The sequence below is a fragment of the Leptosomus discolor genome, chromosome 5 (genome assembly GCF_034619465.1).
Source record: "Leptosomus discolor isolate bLepDis1 chromosome 5, bLepDis1.hap2, whole genome shotgun sequence".
NCBI classification, from domain to species: Eukaryota; Metazoa; Chordata; class Aves; order Leptosomiformes; family Leptosomidae; genus Leptosomus; species Leptosomus discolor.
This window is the reverse complement of record NC_141395.1, coordinates 67,725,458-67,750,912: the sequence shown is the minus strand read 5'-3', so window position 1 is coordinate 67,750,912 and position 25,455 is coordinate 67,725,458. Positions and strand designations below refer to the sequence as shown.

The 25,455-nt window shown below is 38.1% G+C and overlaps 1 protein-coding gene across 2 annotated transcripts in view; it reads left to right on the top strand.

Annotated features, from left to right (window-relative positions):
- The window catches only part of TAF2 (TATA-box binding protein associated factor 2), a 62,856-nt gene extending 40,950 nt beyond the window's left edge, over positions 1-21,906 (top strand). For both annotated transcript variants that reach the window (XM_086466306.1, XM_086466305.1), the window contains 6 exons: positions 3,160-3,229; positions 4,792-4,901; positions 7,271-7,500; positions 10,131-10,283; positions 10,699-10,804; positions 20,869-21,906. In XM_086466306.1, the coding sequence (XP_086322432.1) occupies positions 3,160-3,229; positions 4,792-4,901; positions 7,271-7,500; positions 10,131-10,283; positions 10,699-10,804; positions 20,869-21,134 (935 nt within the window). In that variant the 3' untranslated portion in view covers positions 21,135-21,906. The remainder of the gene's footprint in view (positions 1-3,159; positions 3,230-4,791; positions 4,902-7,270; positions 7,501-10,130; positions 10,284-10,698; positions 10,805-20,868) is intronic.
- Positions 21,907-25,455: the final 3,549 nt, after the last annotated feature.

Here is a 25,455-nt window from a genome sequence, read left to right as displayed (position 1 = left end):
TTGAAGGAATCTTAAGAGGATTTTTACTTCAGAAAGCAGTCACTTGTTTTTATGTCTACCAGAAATTCAGAAGTCTACACATCTTTCTTTTCCCACAACCTTCTCCTAGACAAACTGGCAACATACTCACAGGATGGGTGGTCTGTGAGATGTGTAGGAAATTGGGTCATGGGCCACACTCAGAGGATGATGGTCGACGGGTTTTGCTCACAGCGTGTCACAAGTGGGGTCCTCCCAGGGAACACCTTCATGAATCATCTGGACAACAGCACTGAAAGCTCCCTCACCAAGTTTGCTGGGGACATTAAACTGGCTGGTGAGGTGGACACGTCAGAAGGGAGAGCCATCTTACAGAGAGACCTGGACAGGCTGGAAGCAGTGGCCAAGCAAAAACTCTATGAAGTTCAACAAGTGCAAGGTCCTGCACCTGGGACAACCTAACCAAAGAGTCCATTACTGGCTAGGATCTGTGGGGCTGGGGAGCAGCATCGTTGGAAGGGACCTGGGGGTCCTGGTGGACAACAAGCTGTCCATGAGCCAGCAGTGCGCTGCTGCAGCAGCGAAGGCAAATCAGGTCCTGGGCTGCATCCACAGGGGCATTACTAGCAGAGATAGAGATGTGATTATCCCACTCTGCTCAGCGCTTGCCAGGCTGCACCTGAAGTACTGTGTCCAGTTCTGGCCCCCACAATTCAAAAAAGATGTGAGCAGGCTGAAGAGGGCCACAAAGATGATCAGAGGGCTGGACCGAAGGAGTTAAGTCTTTTCTCCCTGGAGAAGAGAAGGCTTGGAAGGGACTTCATCACAGTACTCCAGTACTTAAAGGGCAGCTACAAAGAGGATGGAGGCTCTCTCTTCACGAGGAGCCACATGGAGAGGATAAGGGGCAACAGGTACAAGTTGCACCAAGAGAGGCTTCTTTTTGATATAAGAAATTTTTTACAGTGAGACCAATCAGTTCATGGCACAACCTCCCCAGGGACGTGGTGGAGTCCCCATCGCTGCAGGTTTTCAAGATGCAATTGGACAGAATGCTATATAATCTCATCTAGGCTCCATTTCCCATGAAAGGTTGAACGAGATGATCATTTGAGGTCCTTTCCAAACTGGGCTGTTGTATCATTCTATGAATCTTCTGGCTAATAAGATTTATTCTGCCCAAAGTCAGGTTTAATTTGTCATTGCTCCCCAAAATGTTTCATAGTTGCTATATAAATTTGAAAAGCAGGTTAAATATGGAAGTAGCAGAGCTTTGCAAGTCTAGCAGGCCTAATTTACACTATAAGGCAAGTAGCAGGGAAGACTTACTTTATTTCAAACAGAAATAAGTTTAAGAAGCAAAAAAGACTTTTTTTTTTTCTACCACGGAAGTATGGTGTTTCTTGGTTCTGTTATCCAGTACTATCAACCTAAAGGACTCATCTCCTAGGCTTCTCATTTTCTAATCAAAAACTGTTTTAAGATTTTAAGTTGAAATAATGGCAGCTTGCTTATGATGGTGACTTAATGTGTTCGCCATGCCGTGAGTCTCTGCGTGGTTATGCAATATTATTTTTCATACATGCAAAACAACTTTTGTATGCAGTGGTCTAGCTGCCTGCTATCCCAAGCAAGGTAGCTGCCAGGAGAAGCAGCTGTGCATGGAGTTGAGCACAGGCGGTCCCTAATCCCTTAGAAGTATGTCCTAGGCATAGCTTTTCAAAGATTTCTCCAATTTTTAAGGCATATCTGAGATTGTGGTTCTGGTCTATATGGATACAGATTTGCGCTGGCATCATCCAGGATTGTGTAGCCATGGTCTAAATGGTGCAGAACATGAACTAATGCATTCTGCCTCTGAACAGGGCTTATCAGCCCAGTTCAGTGCCTTACCAGTGTAACCTGTTCTGTTTTGGTTGGATTGTAGGAAGAGCAGAGCTGACTTGCAAATGACCTGCATAAAAATATTCAGCCATCTTCGAAGCAATATTATAATGTAATTTTTGATCGCTTGGCTGCGTCCTCCTAACCCGAGAAAAGATCTTATGTCCTAGTTGTCCAAAGTATTTAAAGAACCTCTAATAGAACTGAAGTACTGATTCTCATAATATAATTTAAATAATTTTCTCTTCCTTTAAAAGCAACTTACCTTAGTGAATAACAAGGAAGTAATAGGTATTATAATTGATTTGACTAGAAAAGTTTTATTTAAAAGTTCTTGACTAAAAACTGACTGAGATCAGGAAGAAAAGCTGAACTAAAGTGTTCAGGACTGAAAATACAGTAGTCTTGGGGAAGAAAGAAATAAATTGCTAGGACCACAAAATGGAAAGCAACACAAATTTTTTGGAGCTGTCTATACAGAATGATTAATACACCCCAAATTCTGAAGTAAAGCAAAGCCTCATCAAGCTCTTCATTGTTTTGAGGAATTGAGAAGACAATACTGCTGCAAAATCTTAAAATTTTCTGTGTAATCGGGGATGATGATACCCTGTGTTGTTTCCTATTTTGCAATGTAACCTTGACAATCAAAAGAATTTTTAATGTAATTTAAGTTTTAAACTTAACAAGCTGATTTTGTTTCCAACAGTGTCAGGCAGCAATTTTCTAGAAGCATGTGCTGATAGGTTTCAAAATCCATTTTACTTGCGAAGTATACTGATTTTAAAAAACGAAGGAAGGCTACTGAGAGGAGTATGCTTGCAGTTTTGTATAAGGCCTTTAGTCTTCCTCTTTCTATCCTATTTCTAGATAATAATCTTTCCGAGATTCCTGTGTATGGTAATTGTACATTCTCTGTTCCGTGTAGAAAATACTGTACTTCTGATTGTTGAAAGGATATTTAAATGCATTCATTTTAGGAAGCACACAATACCAAGGTGATCCTTTACTCTGTGATCTTCCCAACCAATGCTCAAAGTGATAGTGTTACCTGCTAATAATCAGGTTGATGGTTATTGAACAATTGAGACACGAAGGAGTTTCATGCACTTTTCTATTTCAGTGTGAAGTAAAGCACCTTTTTACTTTGAATTTGTGCTCTAATTAATGAAATTCCTCTTTAGTTGCAGTGACTCAAGCTCTTTGCGTGCTAATTCAGGAACTCATGATGGTCTTGATCAAAATCCTTCCAGTTTATGTATATTTATAGGCATTTTATTTTATTTTTCTTTGCAGTTGATAGGAGCTATGAAGAACTACAGTGGCTGCTTACAATGGTTCAGAATGATCCTGTACCCTACATAAGGTTAGTGAGTTAATAGAGCCAGTATTTTTACTAATGCTGGAACTACTAAGTAAATTCTTGGCCTGGAATCACTGGAATAGATCATATGCTTAACTGCTTTATACTTCTTCACAAAAATGTTCTTTCTTCTTGTTATTTTTATAAATTGAAACATGTTTTTGTATTTCAACAGTTCACATCTCAAAAATTCTGGTTTGGTCTTATTCTCAATTACATTTATTTTTGTCTTTTATGTTCTACCCCTGTGGTGGAAGTCGGAAGTTAGAGGTCGTTTCCTGGTCATAAATCAAGTATATAAATCTACTATTGCATATGGCAAAACGACTTTGTGATATTTAGAAAAGACAAAGATTGAGATATAGTGCACACAATGTTTTGCCAGCAAGGAGTGTAAAGCAAGTGTTAGACTGTAGATGGGGTGAAAGGATAAGATGTGAAAATATGGTGTAATTTCTAGTATTGTGTTTCAACTTTGTTTTCACCAGCGAGTGACTGGATATTTTAGCACATTCATTATAAACCTTTGAACACTGAGACTTATAATCATTGTTTTTCCCCGACGCTGTCTTCTAATGGCCACTGTTAAAATACTGAGTTTCAAAGATAAACAGTGTTACTTGTAGGTAACAGGTGATTTCTTACAAAGATCATAGCTGCAAGATTGTTCTCTGGTTTATTTCTGTCATTCTTGTTGATGAAAGTAGATACAGTTGGACTCACTAGAGGAAGTTTAGCTTCAGTCTAGAAAGGAGATTTAATTTGATTTGTATCTTTTTAAAAGGAGTTTTTAGTTGTGAATTGAGTGCAATATGTAAGCCTCTTCTAAAAGAAAAGAAAAGTATCTGTAAGAGTTTTCTTGTCCCAAATGTGTAAGACAGCAAGGGGAAAGCTGGCAATACAGGGAAAATAGTTAAAATAGTAAGTAATGGAACAAATAATTATTCTCATTCATAAAATTGTTTCAAGGCCGTGTTTAAAGAAAGAAAGTGGGAGAAAATGTATCTGCTTTCAGCTCAGTGTGTAAATATTGTAAGCAAACATGGTAAATACAGAGTGTTTTACACCAGCGTAACTCAAGGGTAACAGTGTTCCTTTCCAGAAAAATGTGCAAGTCACTGGTTTTGGTCCTGCCATTTTCCATCAGTCATAAACATTTAAAGTTATTTTCAAATTCTTTGGTGTCAGTATGTAAGGAGTTTATTTGCTACTATTGTTCCTTCTTTGTAATTATCAAGTCAGTGTGCAAAAAAAAAGGTTGTTATTAAATGGAAGAGCATGATGTAGCCTACAATTTTGTACCTAACTGTTAAAAGTTATGTCTAATAACATCCTGCTGCTTGGCACCTTACTTTTTATCTTTGAGTTATATTGCTGATGGTAAGTCTGTGTCTATGCATATTGTGGACAGAAGGAAGAGCTAAAGGATAAAACATAGGTTAAAATTTTGGAAGAAATCCTGTATTTGAATAAGTTTGTGAGAATGTTGTAAACTGAACAGACTTTCTATTCTTAGCGTATTAATTTGGATTTAATAGAGAAGGTTTTTTCTATTTCTTTTTCAGGCATAAGATTCTGGATATGCTGACTAAGAATCCACCTTTTACTAAGAACATGGAGTCCCCTTTATGTAATGAAGCTTTGGTAGATCAGCTTTGGAAATTGATGAATTCAGGTTGGTTTTGTGGGGTTTTTTATTGTAAGATTTTTGACAGAAGTGTTAAAGACTTGCTTCAGAATATGCCAAGAGCTCTCTTAGTTTCGATATTTAGAAATTGAAAATTCAGTCTCATAAGTTCAATATCATTTACATACCTCCAGGATTTTCCCAGTGACCCAGGGTACCAAACCCTGTTTTTCATTCTTTTGTCTACTACTGTAGCGTGCTTTGATGTACTTTGGCATAAAATGATTCTTTGACCCAGATGTTCAAAGCAAATGTTTCCTCAAATGTTCGTATCTGTGTTACCTTTTTCTTTATAGTCTGCTTTAGATTAAATAATCTCTCTTTGTCCTCTTTTACTAAACTCTGAGAGAATATGAGAGGATAACATTTGTATAGATAATTTAAATGAGATTTTTAGAAATGTGTTATAAACTTAAGACTCAATTTGCCCTGTGTGATTAGGAAAGATCCTTATGAGAGAAAGGCTTGCATCTTTACCATTGACCTGTTTTTCATTACTGAAACAGTTTTATCCAGTCCCAACAAACTGCCTTTTAACATCTGGCACATTACTACATAGATTACATATAAATGTTTGTATAGCTTTTTTAGGTCATTGAAGGCTTGCTGTTCTCTGTGTATCATTATTTCTAGTGTTTAAAAGTTTGCAGCTACACCCCAAGGGTTGAAGTGGGGAGACTACTAGTAGTTCAGTTTCGTAGGATTTGCCAAGTGTCAGGCACAGAAAATAAACAATTTTGATGTTCCCATCAGAGAGTTTGTTTTTCCTTTTTCTTGAGAGAAGAGTGTGTGCAGTGTTAGTTACAACCATTACCTCTTTTTGCAAGTAACAAATAGGGTATACATTCTTATTATGATTCATGGGCCTTTAGGTACTTAAATTTCTACACATCAAAATTACATAATGTTCCAATTTATTTTCTGTAATGGATAACTGTAGCATTCCAGGGTGCCTTGAAAAAGTGTTTGTTAATGTGAGACAAGTTATTAGCCAGGTTTTAAAGCTGTATGATTCTAGAATCGTGAGTTGCTTTCATTTAACATAAGCACATGCAATAGAAAACAGACTCAGGTTGATATGCGTAATCTTTTTTTTTTTCTGCATTAGTCTGCATTAAACTGGTCATGCTCACAAGTTCCAAATATCGCAGAAAAATTCAGCAACCAATTGTATTTAAGCTTAGCTGTTCTGCTGGAAAAGGAGATACTGAATGGGAATTTATCGTATTGTTTTAAGCTGTACTAGTTTAAGAAGTTGAGTAAATTAATTATTGTTAAAATATGAGAATAGTTTCAATGTTAATATTTGTGAATGTGTCATAATCTGGAGAGTATTTTAATGTTAGAAATGTCCAGATCAATATTCATCAATTGCTTTCACTTGTAACTGGGTAAGTGTATGTACAGTTGAGCTTATTCGGAACACTCTAGCCCCATGAAACTTAGTATTTACATGGATAGATCTGTAATTTTGTTTTGTGCTGAGCTTTGCACTGCCACATTAACATGGCAGTTGGCACATCTGTGTTTTGTTTACCAGTTATAGTTCTATTCCTGCTGTGGAACAATATGTTCAATAAACTTGCAGTCGGTCAAGAGCTGGGCTGAGTTAACACCAGAATCCCTGTATTTGCAGCGTTGCACCAGATGTTAGATGTCTGTCTGTTGTGATTGGTGCCAAACGTGCTTTGACCATTTGTGTATGAAGATACAAAAGCAGTACGCAGTTTGCAGCAAAAAATAAAATCAACGAAGCCTTGCTTTGTGCAGTAAGAATACATATCTCCAGTGTGAATGCAAATTAAAGTGTTGAGTACCCAGTGAAGTACTTGACGTAGTAGTGACATCAAAAAACCTGTTTATGCCTTGCTGGTTTGTCTTCTGTGCCAGTGCGGTTTCCAGAGGGTACAGATCTCAGTCATGCTTAAGGCTCCTGCTACATTTCATGGAATACATAGGCAAGTGCGACCAAATCCATTGATATGGGAAGCCAGTTTGGTAACAAAATGTTCTATTTAATTGTCAGATAGTAAAACTTAAAGTGAAACTTTAAAAAATAGAAGCGTATGGGTGTGGTTATTTTCCTTTTATTTTTCGTTATGTTGTTACAGCACTTAGTTTCCCAGTCATGTTCTGCTAAACATGTTTAACTTAGAACCCAAACATCTTAAAGCCTTCCTTTTAAACAGGATGTGGCAGGTGAGTTTGAGTCAAAAAGAGGCAGGAATAATGAGGGAAGTACATTTTAAGGACAGAAAATGTCATACTCTGGTGGATCCAGATCTCTTAAACTGTTTTATTTGTGGGGGAGGAGAAGATAAACCTCTCTATTAATAATAATCTCTCTTGGATTTTAGGAACTTCACATGACTGGAGATTACGATGTGGTGCTGTGGACCTCTATTTCACACTTTTTGGTCTCAGCAGACCTTCTTGTTTACCATTACCAGAGCTTGGACTTGTTCTTAATCTGAAAGAAAAGAAGGCTGTACTTAATCCAACGATTATCCCTGAATCGGTTGCAAATAATCAGGAACCTGTGAATAGTACTAACAACCACGGACAGTCAGTAGGATTTCAGAACACCGTAAGCACAAACCGTCTGCATACATCCCATTCAGCTGCCTCTGACTCCTTGCCTTGGTTGCTGGTTTAATTTTGTACTGTGTTCAGGCTTCTCATGCTTTACCTAAGCTACCTTTATACCTTGTTACTCTTTATTTCTTCCACGTGAAAAGCTGGCATATACCATAACGTTTTTTACTGTTTTGCATAGCATATGCAAGATTTTTAATTGTTTTTTTCTAGTTTCATCATTTCTGTTCTTTATCAAACTTCCCTTTTTTTATATTACTTATGAGACATGAAGTAATTCACAGAAATGTTTGATGCTGTGATGAAAACTTTTTTTATTAGACTAAAAATATTGCTTATAGGCAAGTCATGCAATTTTCCAAAACAAAACCTTTTATCAGTAAATTTATTACTTCTTATAATATATAGGTATACCTCTCTTTAAACAACTCTGAGATGTGAAAGTTGAAACTTTTAACATACCTTCGTCAAACACTTGAGTACTGTGCTCTGAAGGATTTGTTACAACTTCTGAAAAATCACATACATTAAGTTTGTTATCTTTCCGGCTTCAGAGGCTTCAGTCCTAACACATAATCCATTGCGTAGTTAGAAAGTAGATCTTATAAGCTATTCAAATCATACTTTTCTTAAGAATAACTGCCACTGCTGCAAGTCTAAGTCTTTTTGTTGGACAAATATAATTATGAGGAAAAAAAACAACAGACATGGAAATAATGAGTAATTTTCTTAACAGTTTCAAAAACTTATGTTTGATTGAAACTGCTTTAGGAGTAAATCCTGAACGAGAATGTGAACATGTGGTTAGCATGTTTGGAACTCTTTCCACCGTTTTGAATGGGATGGTTTTCTGTTACTTTATCAGTCCCATAGTTAATTTCTAGATGGCTTTTATTCAGAAATGTACCATGAGGGCAAATTATCGCAGTACTTTGCAGGCTATTTCCAGTAGGGGGAGAAAATGATGACGGAGTCAAATATCATTAGAGCTATCCTACATATTTACTGAACATGTAGTAAGTTCTAATTTGCTGCACAGAAGCATCGGAATTAAATAGCAGGAGACGTTTTGTTGTCAGATTTCTAGGTTGCAGTTCAGTGAATATCCAAACTTTCTTTGCAGCAAGACTATCTTAATAAAAACAATTCCTTTTAACTCTTCTTTTTCCTGTACTGTTCTCTCCCTTGTGCTAGCACAGTTGTTGTTGCTGCATAGTGAGCTGGATCAGGGGAGGATCTGGTTGAAAAATACCTTTTTTTATGAACAGATGTTTCCTGGTCCAGTTAATCACGTAGTTATACAAATGCTTGTGGTGGCCCAGGACAGAAATGTGTGAGGATGAGGCTGCTTCTTTTAGCAGCAGTACTGGCTTACACTAGTGCGAAAATACAGCATTAGTGTAAGCCTCAATGCACACTTCATCCCTTATATCTTCTTCAGTGCCTCATCTCCATTCTCCTACACCGTACTTTAAGGTTACCATTTCTGCTGTATCTCCCCCAAAATTCAGGGAACTGATTTTCCTTGTAAATAAATCAAACCAGTAACATGAAACAAAGACTGCCTCTCACATCAGCCAAAGTTTATCCAAAAGCATTTCACAACGGCAACGTGTTGGGTTAAATTATTTGAGGGGAAAAAAGGATTAACAGGTGATAGAATACATCAGCTTAACTAGATTCTTTAAAGCAGACTCTGTATTCTGAGAGCATAAACATGTTAAAATCAGTACTGATAGACTTGTGACACTGAATTTGCTGAGGATGGTAGAAGTTACCCACTTCATAAAACTGAATTTGAATTGTTCAAGGGAAGAGTTTGTGGGGCTAGAGTGCCCTTTGTAGCGTAGAGGAAGAGCAGTTCAGTGGAGCAGCATATGCTCTTGAGAGTCTATGATACGGCTTTTATCTAGTGTTTAGTGGGCTTTTAATGATGTTTGCTTCTGTGGATACTTTATTTTTCCCTCTATATTTTGTCTATTGGACTTGTTGGAACACCTGTCTCCTGTTTTGATGACTCGATGTGTAACTTAGTAGACTCTCCTGCTATTTTTATATTCCTTTGACACTGTTTTTGTTGATGATCTAAGCAGTAATTTACAAAACAATTTAACTCTTTAATAAATGTTGTTGTGAAATAAAAAAACCCACCAAGTTATAAGTGCTTGTTATGATTTGTATTCAACAAAGTAAGCATTAGCTTTTAAAGCCGAGTAAAAGAAGATTTAGCTGAATCCCATATGTAGATCAGAGGCTATCACAGTTTTTCAACTGAGATTTGGACTGAGGAGAGTCTGCAAGGCGCACATTTATAGAAAGGCTATTCAGAGGCAGCAAATGTTGTTGCACACCAACAGTACCATGATTGTGAGAAGGGACAGAGAAGATGCCAATGCTAGATATGCAGAGGGAGCAGGGACAGAAGTAAAGAGAAACTATGTTTGTAGGAGAGGTTGGCACAAATCCATACAGGGTTTTAGAAAATACTTTTTGCCAGAACTACAGGGAAAACTTTGTTCAAATCACCCACTTTACTCAGAAGTGTTTTCAGCTGTCAGGTCTCTTTAGGCTGAAACATGGCTTTTGCTATCTTCTAATTTTGGTCTTTTAATGCTGCTTCAGGAGGATGATCATCTTATTAAGGAAACAGCATCCAGCATTTCTGGTCATCAGCAGGGGGTGAAGAGGAAGGCTGATATGCCACTCGGGTCTCCATTGGAGCCAGGGCAAATACTAGAGAAGAATGAAGACAGTAAAGTCAAACTCAAAATCAGAGTAAGAAATGGAAATTCAACTTGCACAACATGTAGGGTATTCAGAATAACAGCAGAGGCTACTGCTGACTTCCCTTAAAGCTGTGTTGAAACAAAACACATGCTGTGTATATGTGTACAGTAGTTGTTACGTTTACTTTGGCAAAATCATTTCCCATCAGATTCTTTATTGGCTGGCAAGAACTAAAGCTGACAGTTAATGCTCTTGTTCGCACAGCTTCATGGTAAATTAGAAAGAAGAAAAGAGACTGACCCTTTTTAATTCAATTGATTTTTTATTCCTTTGCAGTGGTAGATATCACTTCCTTTCCCTCTCACCCCCAGTTTACCTCAAAAATAAAATATTTTAAGTTCTATTTAGTGATACTCTTATGAGTTATTAGCATCTGCTTATTTTTTTTTTCCTGATACCTTAGTTCTCAAACTCTCAAGAGGAGGAGGAAATTGATATGGACACAGTTCATGACAGTCAAGCCTTTATTTACCATCATTTGAATATGTTGGAGAGACCATCCACACCAGGTACGAGTAAATTTAATGGCAAAATGATAGTATGAATTTTTCAAGTATCTCAGCTGGGGGGTGGTGTTTGCTCTTGCTTATTCCCATACATACATTGTTGGTAAGTGTTACATGTTAACTGAATTCCAGGAAGTGTGTAAAGGGTGCATAAGAACATTTCTTTAGCTTCTGGTATATTTATAGGTAACTGTGTAGATGTGTATTTTCATACATATCTAAGTAAGACAAGTATGTATCATGCTTATAAAAATGAGAAGCGAGGAATGAATAAAGTAACATAAAGCTGAAATAGAACCCCGTAAGCAATTAGGTAAAACTTACTTTGCCATAGCTGTCATTTAAAAAATAATAATTTTGAAGATTAACTTTTAAAAAAAGTAACAAGACTATTCAGGTAAAAAAAAAAATCTCTAATTTTAATGATTTCTAACTTAACATCAGTAGTTAAAAAACATGCAAGCCTCAAAGATGCTTAGAAGGGCTTTTCAAAGTTGAAAAGATTGCATCTGTGAGTAAAATGGTTTCATTTCAAGCACTTCTTTTCTGTTACTACTTCCTTTAGTATCTTTTTCATAAAATATTTGACAAAATTACTTCTCAAAGAATAGTGGTTCTTAGAAACCTTAAGGCAAGCTGAACTTCATTGATGAACTCCCACCTTCTTTGCTTAACTGTCACTAGCAAAGAAATTCAGTGGTTAGTCTCATTTTCTCAAAATGTTTTAACCTTAGTTCTTAAGTTTAGTTCCAGGATGTGCCAGCGGAGCTAAGCTGAGGTAGTGTGATTATGTAACAAGCGTTTTGCGAGAACTTGGGTACACCTCCGCAACAAGGTTTTAAGGTTCCAATGTGTAAAAGTGAAGTATTTGACCTTAGAAGAGGATTCGGAGTAAATACCCTCTTGCTTGTTTTTCTGGTTTTATCCACTGGTTGCCTAATGTAAAACACAAGTAGAACTTAGCAGCAGGATCTGGAACATTGGTTCCGTCTTGAGTGCCCTAGATCCTGCGCCATGCTGACAGGCGACCTCGTCTGCTTTCCCGGTGACCTGGCAGTGGAGTGGCCCTGTTTAAGAGAAGGGCTGGTGGATGTTCCTGCTCCAAGTACCCTGCTGAGGCTGGTGCCTTGGTGCTGGCCGGGGGTGTGAAAGCTGCAGGCTCATACTCCCTTAGGCCCTAGGACTTAGCGTTTTTACTTGCTTGGCAGATGCTCTAGCCACTAAGGGGTTTTGGGGTTTTTTTCTAAAGGTAACTGCTGTCATTGCTCAGCTAACAAATTAAGTTCATATGGGGACATAAAACACAGGGAGGTCTAGTTTCTGGATTCCAGATGGCCTTTGGTTAATGACATGTGCCTGTACAGCCAGCTCAGCCAGGATGGATTTGCTGTTAGATCTGTAGATTAGCCTAAAGCATAGGCATTTCAGCAGTGTAAAGGGTAAGGCTGCACATAGGTTGCTGTCATGAACTTAGGAGCCTAATTCTGCACAACCTTTACGTTAAACCTCTCAGAGCTGCTCTGAATTTTGTCCTCAGTGTTATGGTCATCACATTTTCTTTTATGGCAAAGAATGACACATCCAGGGCATGCGAGTGCAAAGCTGATCCACTGAGGATTAGTATTTATAACTCTTACATGATACTTTGCAACAATTTTTTTTTACTAGATTTACACAATCTACAGACTACAAAGTCATAAACAAAACTCTGCCAAATACTTCACAAATAGGACTTATGGGACCCTCTGTACGTCAGCTCTGTGCTCCAGGACTGTTGCATATTAAGTTCACACTGGAGTTCAGAAAGGGTAAGGTCTGATCAGGGGCGGAGTAATGGCCAGTCGACTGCGGCTTTTGTAAACCTACAGCAGACAAAAGCTACTTCAATTTTCACTTGTGTGCGGATTGACCTTCTCACCTCTGCCGTTTAGGCATGCTGCACACTCGAATACATTTTCTTTTCTAGGTAATAAATGAGACAGAATCCATTTTAAATAATAAGCCTTTGAAAAACATTATTTTGAAACACTTGAGATTAATTTAATTTTCTTTGGTTAGAAACAGTTCCACTTCAGATATTTTTTGCTTCTCAGATTTCACCTGTTTCTTATTCATAGCATTTTTCTTAGAAGCAGAGACGTATGAATTTCAGACTGAGAAAGTAAAGACAGTTCAATCTTTAGGAAGTGGTGTGCTTCTGAGAAGAAACAGATGGGGAAAAATAAAAGCATACGTTAATAAAATTGTTCACACATAGGAGTGTTCTGTTTTACAAAGGAATCGCAGATAATATTTCATGAAGGCCTTTGAGTTTTTGCAGTAATGATGGAGGATGGGTGCACTTCAGTGAGTGATTATTGTGAAATAGATTGACAACAGGTTCTGAAATGGTCTCAGTATCTTGTTAGTAAGTCTGTAAGATCTTGTATCTGCCTCAGTTCTGTGACTCTTACTTGGAAGGCAGCAAGCTCTTAGTCCATACTCAGTTTTCCTCTCACAGCTGTGGGTTGTGTCGCCACATGTCACATGAAGTGTTAGGTCATCAGCCAAACGCAGCCTGCGAACAGCAGCTGCCAGGAGGAAGTTCATGTTGGGTCTAAGTCCCGACGTATCTCTGTGTGTTTGTTTTTTTAGCACTTCCCACACCACCCTGAATGATAATTTGGATTTGCTCAAGTTGTTGTAACCCCCATAAAGCCAGAAAAATATTGTTTTCCTTTAGAAACTTTTTTGCTATATGCTTCTGCTCATGGATGTGAAAGGTTAGGGTTGAGACACACTGCAAGGGCAGTAAAAGAACTCTTGCAGGTTTACAGGTTTCAGTACTATGATTGCAGCACCTTTCACAGTTGTTCACGTAGAAAATGTTTTAAATCATGTTTTAAAGCATCCTGTTTATGATAATAGACAAGTGGTAGTAGTTATAAGGGATTCTGAGTATTTTTCAAGAAGTTATTAAAACAAACAAAACATGAGTTGTGAACTGTCTGACAAATGCTGCTGTGTTGATTATTCATCTGCCCAAAGTACTAGAAACATGGTAGCCTCCTTTGTGCCCCTTAAGCTGTGCAAGGTCACATTTCTAATGCAAGAACAGATTTTTATTTACTACTAAATCATCAAGCATAGTGGCAACGCTCCCTACTCTTATCTTAAGATCGAAAGAATTTCAAGATCAGATTTTGTGTAAGCAGTAGATTTAAACTCTCATTTCAGACTGTAAGGTGACTTGTTATGTGTTGTTGACTTCAGTGAAATCAGATTAAGATACACTGCTTTATTTACTTTAATATTTCACTCATCTGAAAGTGTAATACTTGAGAATTAAGCTTGAAGAAGTTCTGCTGTTTGTGTCAGTGGCTATTGATTGTCCTTTTCTGCTTCCAAAATAAATGCCTGGCTGTAGCCTCTGTGATCTACCAGTGAAGTCACACATCGTTATGGCTCAACAGGTCATCACTGATGAACAGTTAATTAGAATTTTCCCAACTAATTTTGGTAGTTTGATAGTTGATACAAAGCAGTATCCAGTTCTCTCTTATCTTTATTTCTACAAAAGAAAAAAAAAAAGTAAGTACAGCGATGTTCCCTTTGTGTGCTGGCAGTCCTTTTTCTGATCACATTCAGGAGCTGTGGGCTTTGAGGACAGATCCTGAGCATTCAAACTCAGATCAGAAAAATCCTTTGGCCATTCTATTAATCCATTTGCTGTTTTCCAGGATAATCAAGCTGGAAATTTCCACTGCTGACCTTGTGGGTCGCTCTGTTTACTGTGTAGGTGTACATGAAGCTTTGAAGGTCTCGGCCACGCTCACACATGCTGATTAGATTGTGGTTGCTTGTTAATCACATTTGCTGTCTGCAGTTTCAGGAAATAATGATTTAGTTGGGTTGAATTGTCTCTGGAACAATTTGAAACTGGATACGGCATGTACTGCAGTGAAGTGTACAGGGAAACTACTGTAGTCATGTTTTAAAATGTACATTTACAGCAGTAGATTTGAGCATGTGGTGCAAATCGCTGCTTTTCAGGTGTGGATACAGTAGTTAATAGGAATTCAGTCTGAACTCTATGAAAAGCCCGGTCTCCGCAGCTCAGTGGAGTTACCTATAAGAGCAGCAGTACCTCAGAGTTCAGTTTAGTGACTCCCTGCCAAAAAGGGTTACGGAAGCATCAGCACACAGACATACATAAATGAACACTTCTCAGTACGAGGACACCGGTGACAATGATGGTTTTTGCTTTACTTTTTAAAGAGGGAAAAGCTGTTAGTACTGTTGTGTTAGACTACCCTTTAATAACACACAACACTAATGTAGTATCTGTTTGATAGTACCTGTAACACATATGTTGACTTTACTACCTAAAATATAAATGTTTCCAAAATGGTAATTCATAGGCTTTCTGGTTCTGGAGATAATTTTGCATCACTGAAATAGTATGTGGTTAATTGAACACTTCACAAGGAAGGGTGTTTTCAAGTGCTTTGTCCTAAAGTGCATAGAAACATAAGCCCTGCAGATAAAGTGACAACATAAATGAGAATCGCATCAGTGTGTGGCTGCAGTGTGTCAGCTACCTGGTTTAATAAAAACAACATAGTATTGTAGCTGTGACTGTCTCTGGGAGAACAACTGATCACTTTCAAACCTAGAAGATGGATAAGCAACTAAATTTTCAAGGGAACTACCTGAAACTGTTAGAGGCACAAAATATTCTGAATTGCTAATGTAAATGTTCTTTTTCTGTAGAGTGGGGAATAGTCTAGAATTTTCTAGAATATTAAAGTAAATGTAGTGAAAATAATCCCACAGTTAAGCTATTATTTTAATGTAAGGACAAAGCAATGTAGTTGTAAAGTGAAAGTCAAATGGGGAAATTAATAAAATGGTTACCAGTTAAAAATATATTTTAGTTAAATCACCAGCTCATCTATGCAATACTTCAGCAGAGGCTGTCCTTTGGTATAGGTATCAGGAATTCTGTCTGGATAAAAATCCCACAAAAAAATATGAAGTCAAATGAATCTGTAAATTTGAACTAGTTAAAATTTTTATGTTGGAGCCAAATTAACTGATTTGTTTAGCACATCCTCAGAAAACTTTGGAGTGGTTTCATTTTTATTTTTTTTAACTAGACCTTTGCTTCTCACTCTCAAACTTTAAATTTTCTCATATGGTCATTAAAAGAACACTGTACTAGACAAAAAATTGGTAACTTTTTTTCAGAGATACATAATATGAAAACTCGGCTTCTTAAGACAAATGACAAGGCACTCTTGCATTCTGGAATTATTTATGCTTGGTAACTTTCTGTATGTGCTTTGTTCATGGTTCAACAGATGCATAAATACAGCATTAAATTAAAAAATAGCGTGTCTTGGATGTTTCCAGGGTAATATTAAAAAAGAAAAGTAGAAGTAAGGAAAACCAGGGTAATTGTCAAAACAGTTTTTAAGATCTTTTCAGCTCTTTCAGTGTTCTCTCTTTAGAGAAAACGCTAGCCAGAGCTGCAGTTCAACTGCTAGGCAAAGCAGCTACATTCTTTTTTTCATTAGCAAGCTGTCTTTGGGTCCTAGGAGAGACCTATTAAGTGCTTGTGTGCTTGTGTTGATGTCCCCTTCTTCCCAGAGGTGGTTGGTGTTGGGTTCTGGAGTGCCAGCCTGTCCTCAGCTGCAACACTGGACCCACGGGCCTTACCCTTTGCTGTGATTTGTGAAGTTGGTTTCTCCCTCTCTGACATTTGAATAAATCAGGGTGCAAATGGGGTCAGTTTTAACAAGTGTGACTTTGGAAAAGTCCTACATAAGCCAGCTGTTTTAAATAGATTGTACATGCAGAGAAACAGAGACTGTCAGTCTGTGGTGTCCCACCCTCTTCACACAAAATCGGAAATATAGGAGAGACCATATAGAAAATCTTATGGAAGCTTGTTGGCAGCTTAAAATCTGAGGTTACATGTTCCCAAATTGTGAAGGTTCAATAACAAAATGGGAGTAAAATAGGTGAAACACTACCCAGCAACATTGTGCAGTGTTCATGCACCAATGATTCTTAAAAAGAAGAAAACTCACTCTAGGTAATTGATGAGCAGGATGTTATAGTTATCTGTCAGCGATTTTCATTATGGCAGAAATGTTACTTTAAAGCTTATCGAGATCTAAACCCCTTTCACTCTAAAGCTAAACTATGAGATCTGTGTTTTCATATTTTTATTCTCTCTCACATTATCTACAGCATTCGTGTCCATCCCTGTGACAAGGCGTACACAAAGTTTTTGATCTTTCTCCCATGGGTTAGTAATCCTGTCTAATTTTAGACACCTACCCAGCTAGCTGGAACACCGCAAAGCCAATATTTGGAATCTCCACATCCCAAACAGAAGGAGATCCAAGTGGATAGACACATGTATGTGCATTTTCTTCCAAGGAATGCTACTAACCACTTCAGAAGCGAGCTCCTGGGCTCACCCTCCACTTATTGTGTGTTTCTGTGATTGGAGCAACCTGGGTTCCAGTCTTGCTCCCTCTGCCAAGAGGACGTGGGTTCGCTGTAGGAAGAGGGAGTGCTCCGTGCCTCCTTGCAGCAGTCCTGCTACCCTTGTTGATGTGAGGACAATATTAATGCCCTGTAAAGCAATTCGTATTTAGCCTTGCTTTCCTAGTTTGGCAGGTCCCTGGCATGGGCTTTAAGTAGATGTTAATTAAAAAGAAATTAAAATGAAGAAAAAGTGTTCTGCAAGTTTAACGGTGAATTTCACAGGTACAAATCTGTAAAATTTTTATAGAGCTTTTACAGGTCTGTCCATTTTACAGACATCTGAGTTCAGTAGTCTGTGTCCATCCTTTCTGAGCCATCGTCCAGGATCAGTCTATTTTATTCCTGATTTCAAAGCACTCTTCAACAGTAGGAGGAAATTTTCTGGATAGTTGTTATTTCTGCGTTCAAAAAACCAACAGATTATAGCTATCATTGACCATTGACCTCCATGAAGAAAGAAAGTGTTTGTGTACTCTTTAGTACTGGTTCAGTAAAGGTAGATTTTTGTAATGACATTCTTTCATTTCTTATTGACATTTGTGCCACAGTACCAGTGTTGAAGTGTCAGTAGCCCTTGAGTTGCAGTTGGATCCTGTTTCTCCCCTTCCTGAAGATTTTCTGACTTTTTCAGTTTCTAGGTGCTCATCCCCTTCAGTCCTGTTGGCTTAAGCTGCTGTTGTATTTGCTCCCTAACTTGTTCCAGTCCATGGTGTTTTACTGCTTTAAATAATAGGTTACTTTTTTTAATAACCCCCCTGAAATAAGTAAAGAAGTGATAATGCAGACTGTTGCCTTAGCAGAGCTGGTAGTTCCATAAACAGCAGGAAATTTGCTACCTGTGGCAGGTGGCACAACAGAGTCAAGAAGGTCTGTTTGATTGCACCCTTTGTCTTCACTGGCGCTTGGCGCTCCCGCTGCATCATCCCTGCAGACTTAAGTCCACATCCTTATACCAGTTATTCTGGGTTAAACTTTTTAAAACTCAGGGGCTTAGTTTTGGTTTGAGGTTGTTATTGATGTAGTGTCTAGACTTACAGGTTCAGTTTCCGTATAAAAGTAACTCCACAATTTGAAACTAACGGAACTGTGAAGTTTTAAGGGTTTGTGCCTTGTGTGGGGGTTTTTTGTTTTATTTTAGCTTGACTTTAGTTTGCCTTGTGTATTTTAATGCGTGAGGTGCCTGTAGCTTGAGAACATGTGAGAATGTGTTCTGTACCTTAGATAACCTTTTGTACATCTTTTGTGGATGAACACCAATCAGTCTTCTTCAGGCTTTTTGCCCCGACTTCTATTTCTGTGTTACTAGAAGTTGTGTTCGTGTCACAGTTCACCTTTAACTACTGCAGCCTGTTTTAATGGTGTCAAATACTATGTGCTTTGGTTTTCTGAGGTACATCCTCCAACCCTTACTTTTCTGATGGCTCAAGTCAGATACACTCCTTTTTCCACTGATCAGTCTTCTGTTTGATGGCTGGTTTTGCATCCTTGCAGCTGCTGAAGAAAATTTTCTTACTTGTCTAAAAGCTGTATGCTTTAAAGGAATGAGCCCAAGTTTCAGGGATAGGTTTAGGTACAGGTAGGAGTTTCTTAGAGAAATATAATTAGAAATAATTAAATTGTGAAGCAGCCTTGTACCTTTTTGCGTCAAATACAGTATACTTGCATGGTGTCTGCATTGTGGAGAAAGGCTCCAGGCAACAATGTAAAAAAGTTGTAGTAACTGCATTGAAATCAGCAAGTGGAAGTTTGAATTTGTGTGCCTATCTTCTATCTGCCATAACATACATTTAAAAGTACAGTCGTTGTGAGCTCTAGCAACAAATCTTTGCATTGATAACATGATCTTACTACTGTATAGTTCTGATGAAATAAGTTCTTTAACACACTTGTATGTTAGAGATTTTAAGTCTATAGGAAACTGTTGTCCTCTAGTCTAGCCTCCCTCGTAACATCAGCAGAATTTTATGTTGCGCCATGTTCACATCTTGTGGCTGAGCCCAAGCGTACTTCTAGAAGGACATCACTTCTGCTGCTTAAGACTTTAAGCAATAGAGATTCCACCGTGTCCCATAGTAAGTCATTGATTATCCTCACTCTAAAAATGTTTTGTATTTCTATTCTGATTTCTAAACACTGCCTGCAGATGTAGATTTAGTTTTCTCCGGTCATATTTAAAAACAAACAAACAAAACCCAGAACTGCTGTACTGTCTAGAAGCTTTCCTATATATCTGCTTGATTGAATCAGTTCTTAATCTTTTGGATAAGGCTGGAAAGATTGCATGGAAATCTTTCTCAGTGCTTGTTTGTCACACTACAGGGAGCTCTTCAGACTTCCAGGAATCATACCCATAGACAAATCATTCTTGCCTTTAAAGACACAAACCCAACCAACCAACCAAAAAGATCTACCGGAAAAAAAATCCGTTTTCAAATATACAGAAAAAGATAATTACAAAGTACATAATGTAATTTCTTGTTATTTAACAGGAATATTTATTCAAAAACTGGAGGGAGCGGGGGGGAAACCCTGAACGTTTAAAGCAGCTGTGAAGAAAATCAATTTTAAGTAAAATTTGAAGAAGTAGTTGCCTTCAAAAATCTGGTAGTGCTTTTCTACATTTGTCTAGTAGTTAAAGCACGTTCTTGCAATGTGAATGATTTGATTCAATTTCTGCCTGAAGGGATTTGAGCCTTTCTACATGCCAAGTGTTTCCCCTTATTAACAATGTTATTCTTAGCTTACTGCCCTTTACTCCCTACTATTGAAGCTATTGCAGATTGTGTGAAATAATGGATTAAATGAGCCAAAGAGAGAATGAGAAAGTCATTCAGGAATCGTGAGAGGTCATGGATCATATTTTCCTTCCTCAGATTGAGATGCCAGACTTTATATATAAAGTAGTTCTAGTGTATTTGTGAAATAGATGCTAATAAAGATGGTGTAACTGATTGGAGTTTGCTTTTTGTTTAAGAACAAAACTTTGTATAATCTTTCCAATTGGTTCTAAGATGCAATTTTTGGAAAAAGCAATTCTTCTGTTCAGTATCAAAAGGTTTGCATGTTCTTGCAGGGAGCGTTAGCTCCTGACTAAAAGGAGTTCACATCCCAGAACTGCGCTGTAGTGTATGCCAGTCCTGCCTTTTATATCCTCGTTTTCATAAGCAGCTGTATTTTCATTATTGATGGTATAGTGGCCTTCCTACTCTGTTTAAAAATTAATTTCTGGAAGCTATTATCACTTGCAGTTTCATAGGTCTTTACGGTTCCTAATGGTCTGGGATACGTTTATACTTCTGAGGGGGGAAGGAGTACCTCTGTAAAAATTGTCAGTAGTACAGGAACTTCAATGGCGTGGTCAGAGCCTGTTCTGAAAAAAACAGAGCGCAAATCATACAAGTGTCATAGCAGATTCTGCGTTTGCGTGTTAAATGATAATGTAGGTTTTGTGTAATATTTCAGAATTTCTTATGTTTGAAAGCAACGCAAGTTAAACGTTTACTAACACCACGTATCCGTTCTTTTAGGTAAAGAGCAATCTTCAGGAGAGATGAACATGCACCCTGTCTCGGCAGCCCCACTCTCTGTGTTTAGCAAAGAGTCGAACTCCTCCAAACACAGCGATCACCATCACCACCACCACCATGAGCACAAGAAAAAGAAGAAGAAACACAAGCATAAGCATAAGCATAAACATAAACATGATACTAAAGAAAAGGAAAAGGATCCCTTTGCTTTCTCTAACAGTCCTGCCAGTGCACGATCAATCCGTTCCCCGTCACTTTCAGACTGATGTCGATGGCTTCTCTGGAGTTCAACTTGCAATATTCTCTGAATACTTAGAAGGATGTATATAACTATAGTGTCTATCTTTTTTTATGGGAATAAGAATATGTGAATTGCCTTAGCAATTCGGAAGCTCTGCCACTGTCCTCGTTGGAAGCCTTCTAGTTGAATATACGGTTGTTGAAATAATCTGATTCAAAAAATATGTTTTATGATTCTGAGTCATTTTGTATTTCACTGCTCTCCACACCTCCCACTCTTTTTTCCATTTTAAACAAAGAAAACAGCCCTTTATATAAGGGCCCCATGTCCACTGGCAACCCCCTGCACATCATGCTGACCGCGTGTACTGCCAGAATCAATTACGTTTCAGTCCTTTGAAGAATGTTACAAGGCAGAGTGTGTTTTAAGCAGAAGCCAATTGCCAGGCCTTTGGTGAAGTGCTGTTTCCAGAGTAGTATTGCATAACGAAGTGTAGACCGCCTGAGAAGACGGGGATTTTCTGTAGTCTTCAGTTGAGCTGTTTCTTGCTTTAACCATTGCAATGTGATGTCAGAATTTTGAGAACAGTATATAGAACATTTGCCTTCTTCAGATACTAAAACTCTTAAAAAATTCTGGGCTGCTTTTAAGCTGCAGGTATTTATTATGAACATGACCCTTTGAATATAATGACATTCTGCAATTATGTTTTTTGGAATTTTAGCAAAATGCTTAATGCATGTTTTGTCCTGTAATCAGGCTTTTAAAACTCCAATAAAGTTTGCAAATTATTTTGACAGAGGCAGAACTTTTTCTTCAAGCTTGACATTGGAATATGCTTTTGAAAGATGGCTTTGCTAAAATTAAAAAAACAAAGATATTTTTTAAAAGCTTAGAAATTAAAAGATTGAAAAAGATATATTTCCTCTTGCTGAGGGGTGGGGTTTTTTGGAAGCATTTTCTACGATCAGCTCATGAGTCCACAGGAGAAACACGTCAGTAGTTTAAGCTACATCTGGGATGGTGGATATGGGTGATGGATGGGTACCTTTACATTTCTTTAGCTGTGTTTTATGCAGTGTACTATTTACAGCAATTATTTTATTTAAAAACTTGAGGTTTTAGAAGTTTTGATAATAGAGATAAATCATCTCTGCCACTTTTTATGTGTTTTCTTTATTTGCATTTAGAGGCAGGGGGTTTATTTCCATACACTGGTTGACTTTGTTGCCCAGAGTTCACTTCACATTTAGCTTTCTGTAAGATGGTTGTATTTGAGTTAAATATTTTTCTTAAAATCCCAAATTCCTGAGAGAGACTGATTCTCCTTCTTACGAAAACAGAGAAAGTTCAACAGGGACCCAAGAAGATTTTTTTTTTTCAAGCCATATTCTGTTTCATGAAAGTTAATAAATACTTTTATATTATATACCTGCTGTTGAATCCTGTAGTTTTTGTAATTACAAATTATCTGTAGAATGGAAAGATGATAGACTCCGTTGTTTTGTAATACACCTCTACTTACTTTGTCAGTCAAACACCTTATCCCTTTAATACTGCGTGGATGGTTGAGCTAATTGTTGTGCTTGGAACACGTTAAGGTGTGCTTGGGCTGAATTCGGACGTGATGGACCTGGGCAGCATCGCAGCCTCTCCCCGTCTGCTGCCACGCCAGCAGCTCTTCACTTTGGGTGAAGCCACCTTGGTGCGTTTTGTTCCCTCTCTAGCAACGACTGCAAGTTCTTACAGGTTCAGTGAGCTGAAGGTGCAGCCGGAACGGGAAAACGCCCAAGTGTGGGTAGAATGGGGTACTGAGCGTGGGTGCAGCTCAGCCCACCACCCCTCTTGAGCCAGCGAGCTGTTAACGTTCGCGTCATGGACTGTGAATCACAGGGAGAGGTTGGGAGGCTGTAGTAATAGCACGATGGAAATGTTTTCAGGTGTTTTTCCCTTGGCTCAGGGGTGAGGTAACAGTGCCAAAGGTGTTTGTGGGAGACCTGGGCTAATAAGCAGTGAAAGCTGGCATTGTTTGGGAGAGCGAAGGCGGATGCATTTATGTTTTAAAAATGAGGTCATGGATAATTTGAGCTGGTGTAGCTTCTACTTTTGGAGACATGGATTTACACTCTCACTCTGAGGAGAAAGTTATTGTTCAGCGATACAGGCAGAGAACCGAGGCAGAGCTGTAACATGGTGATTCTGCCTTCATCGATTTGTCTGTATGACTTCAAGCAGACTATTGAACATGTGCTAAGGGAATATGGCAAATATTAATAGAAAATTAATTAGTTTATAGAAAATTGGAGGGAAAAAAAAAATCTAAAAAGACTTTTCCAGTGCAGTTTCTGCAGTTGTGTCATGGTCCTGGTTCAGAACATTCATTAATGTGCTTGATGGAATAGAAAGTGTGAGGTCTGCAGGTGGTGCAACATGGACAGGGAGTGCTCGCAAACTGCTGGATGTCCTTAGAATAATTAGGTGGATTGCACAGGTGCTCCAAAAGCAGCAAACTAAAGTTCAGTAGGAGTGAATGTGAAATACTGAATTTGGGGTGAAAAGGAAGCACGTGACAGCAAGCTGTTCCCCCCGTCTTGCAAGGTGCGTTGAGGGAAAAAAAGCAGCTGGTTGCACAGAGGTGGGTAACTCGATACTATCGCAACAGTAAAACTCACTTAAGGATTAACAGGAGGGTTTTTTTTTATAAGATGTGAAATTAATTGTTCTATCAAGAGCCAGTGATTTTGGGTAACGCAGTTTAAGAAATAAGTGGGTAACTTCCCCCAAATGGAAATAACAGATAACATTGCATATAAGAAAAAAAAAAAAAAGGAACTGAGTGTTTCTGGTCTAGAATAAAAGAAGTCTGAGGAAGGAACTCTCCCTTCTAATATTTAAAAGATTGCTACAACAAAAAATGTTTATCAATTGTTCTTGATGTTTCCTGTGGGAAGGGAGGGATTAGTTTTATTTGTAAGAAAAAATATTTTTGTTGAATATTATGACGGAAAATATTGTAACAGGCACCTAGTGATGATGTGAAAGCTCTTTTCTTGTGGGTTTTTAGGCAGCAGATGGGCAGACGTCTGCAGGGGCTGTTTATGTGTTGCTTCGCCCTGTCACAGTGCAGGGACCTTGCTACTATAGTTCGTTTTCATGATTTTGATCTTCTATTTTTGTCGGTGAAATTGCTGCGGTGGCTCCCTGAATGCACTTGGGGCAGGTTTAGGAAGCGGAGGTGTCTGCCTGCCAAAGGTCTTACTGGCTGCGGTTGAGCTTGGGTTTTTCTTCTGCTGAAAAATCGATGACTCTTTCAAAGTTAGTGAGACCGGACATCAACTCAAGATAAAACTTTGTATTTGGATGGTGGATTAAGCTCTTTATCCTCGCCACCTTCAGACCTCCTACGGTGGCTGTAACCTATGCAGTTGATTTTGGTCTGGGTTCTGGTTTTTGGTTAAAACTTCTGGTTTGTAGTGCACTCTCCTTGAAACAAAAGGAGAAATATTTAGGTGGGGTAGTATCCAAATACTGGAAGAATACACATTCCACATATAAAGTGGAAATGCATATGTTGTTGAAAATGTGCAAAGAGGTCAAAATCTGGAGAATTTATTTTGAAATCTCAGTTTTTAACATGAGTTCCTTTATTTTGTTCATTATAAACACTAAATGCACACACGTGTAGGGCAAATATGTAATACTAAAAGACTTCCATGTGTTTTTAAATGCAGACTTTTCATTTATCTTGGGTTTTTTTCTTTATTTCTGAGAATTAATATGGAATAAAATGTCTGTGAACTAACTGCTGCATCTCTTAGATTTGCAGACATGCTCAAGTACCCGGTTAGGATACAGCTTCTTTCCATAGGTGCCTAAGTGAGTTAGCATTCGTTCTAGCTTTGGTCGGTTCACTACCAGGCCCTGTCAGTCTGTCCTGGTGCTGTGGAGGAAGGACAGCAGGACACAACTGCATTGGGTTCTTGGGGGAGCTGGTACCATCGTAAATTGTGCTGTCCCATAAAGTACTCCGACTGGCACTGGGGTTCATATCAATGGTAACACAAGGTGTCTTACGCGGTACCTTTTTGTGATATAAAAGCTGTTTAGTTTTAGTTGATTTCATACTCATAGAAATACAATAATTTTTGTAAATTTTATTATAAGGAATTTTTAGTTATGTCAATATTTTCAGTTCCTTAGGACAGTTTATTTGCAGAAACTTAAGAACTTGATTTTTAATAGAGCATCAGGTTGCACAGGGGGCCTTAAAATCCACAAGGTAAACAGAAATGTTTTGGATGAGATTTACTTTCTTTTGTATGTTCATATTTTATGTATGCATAAAA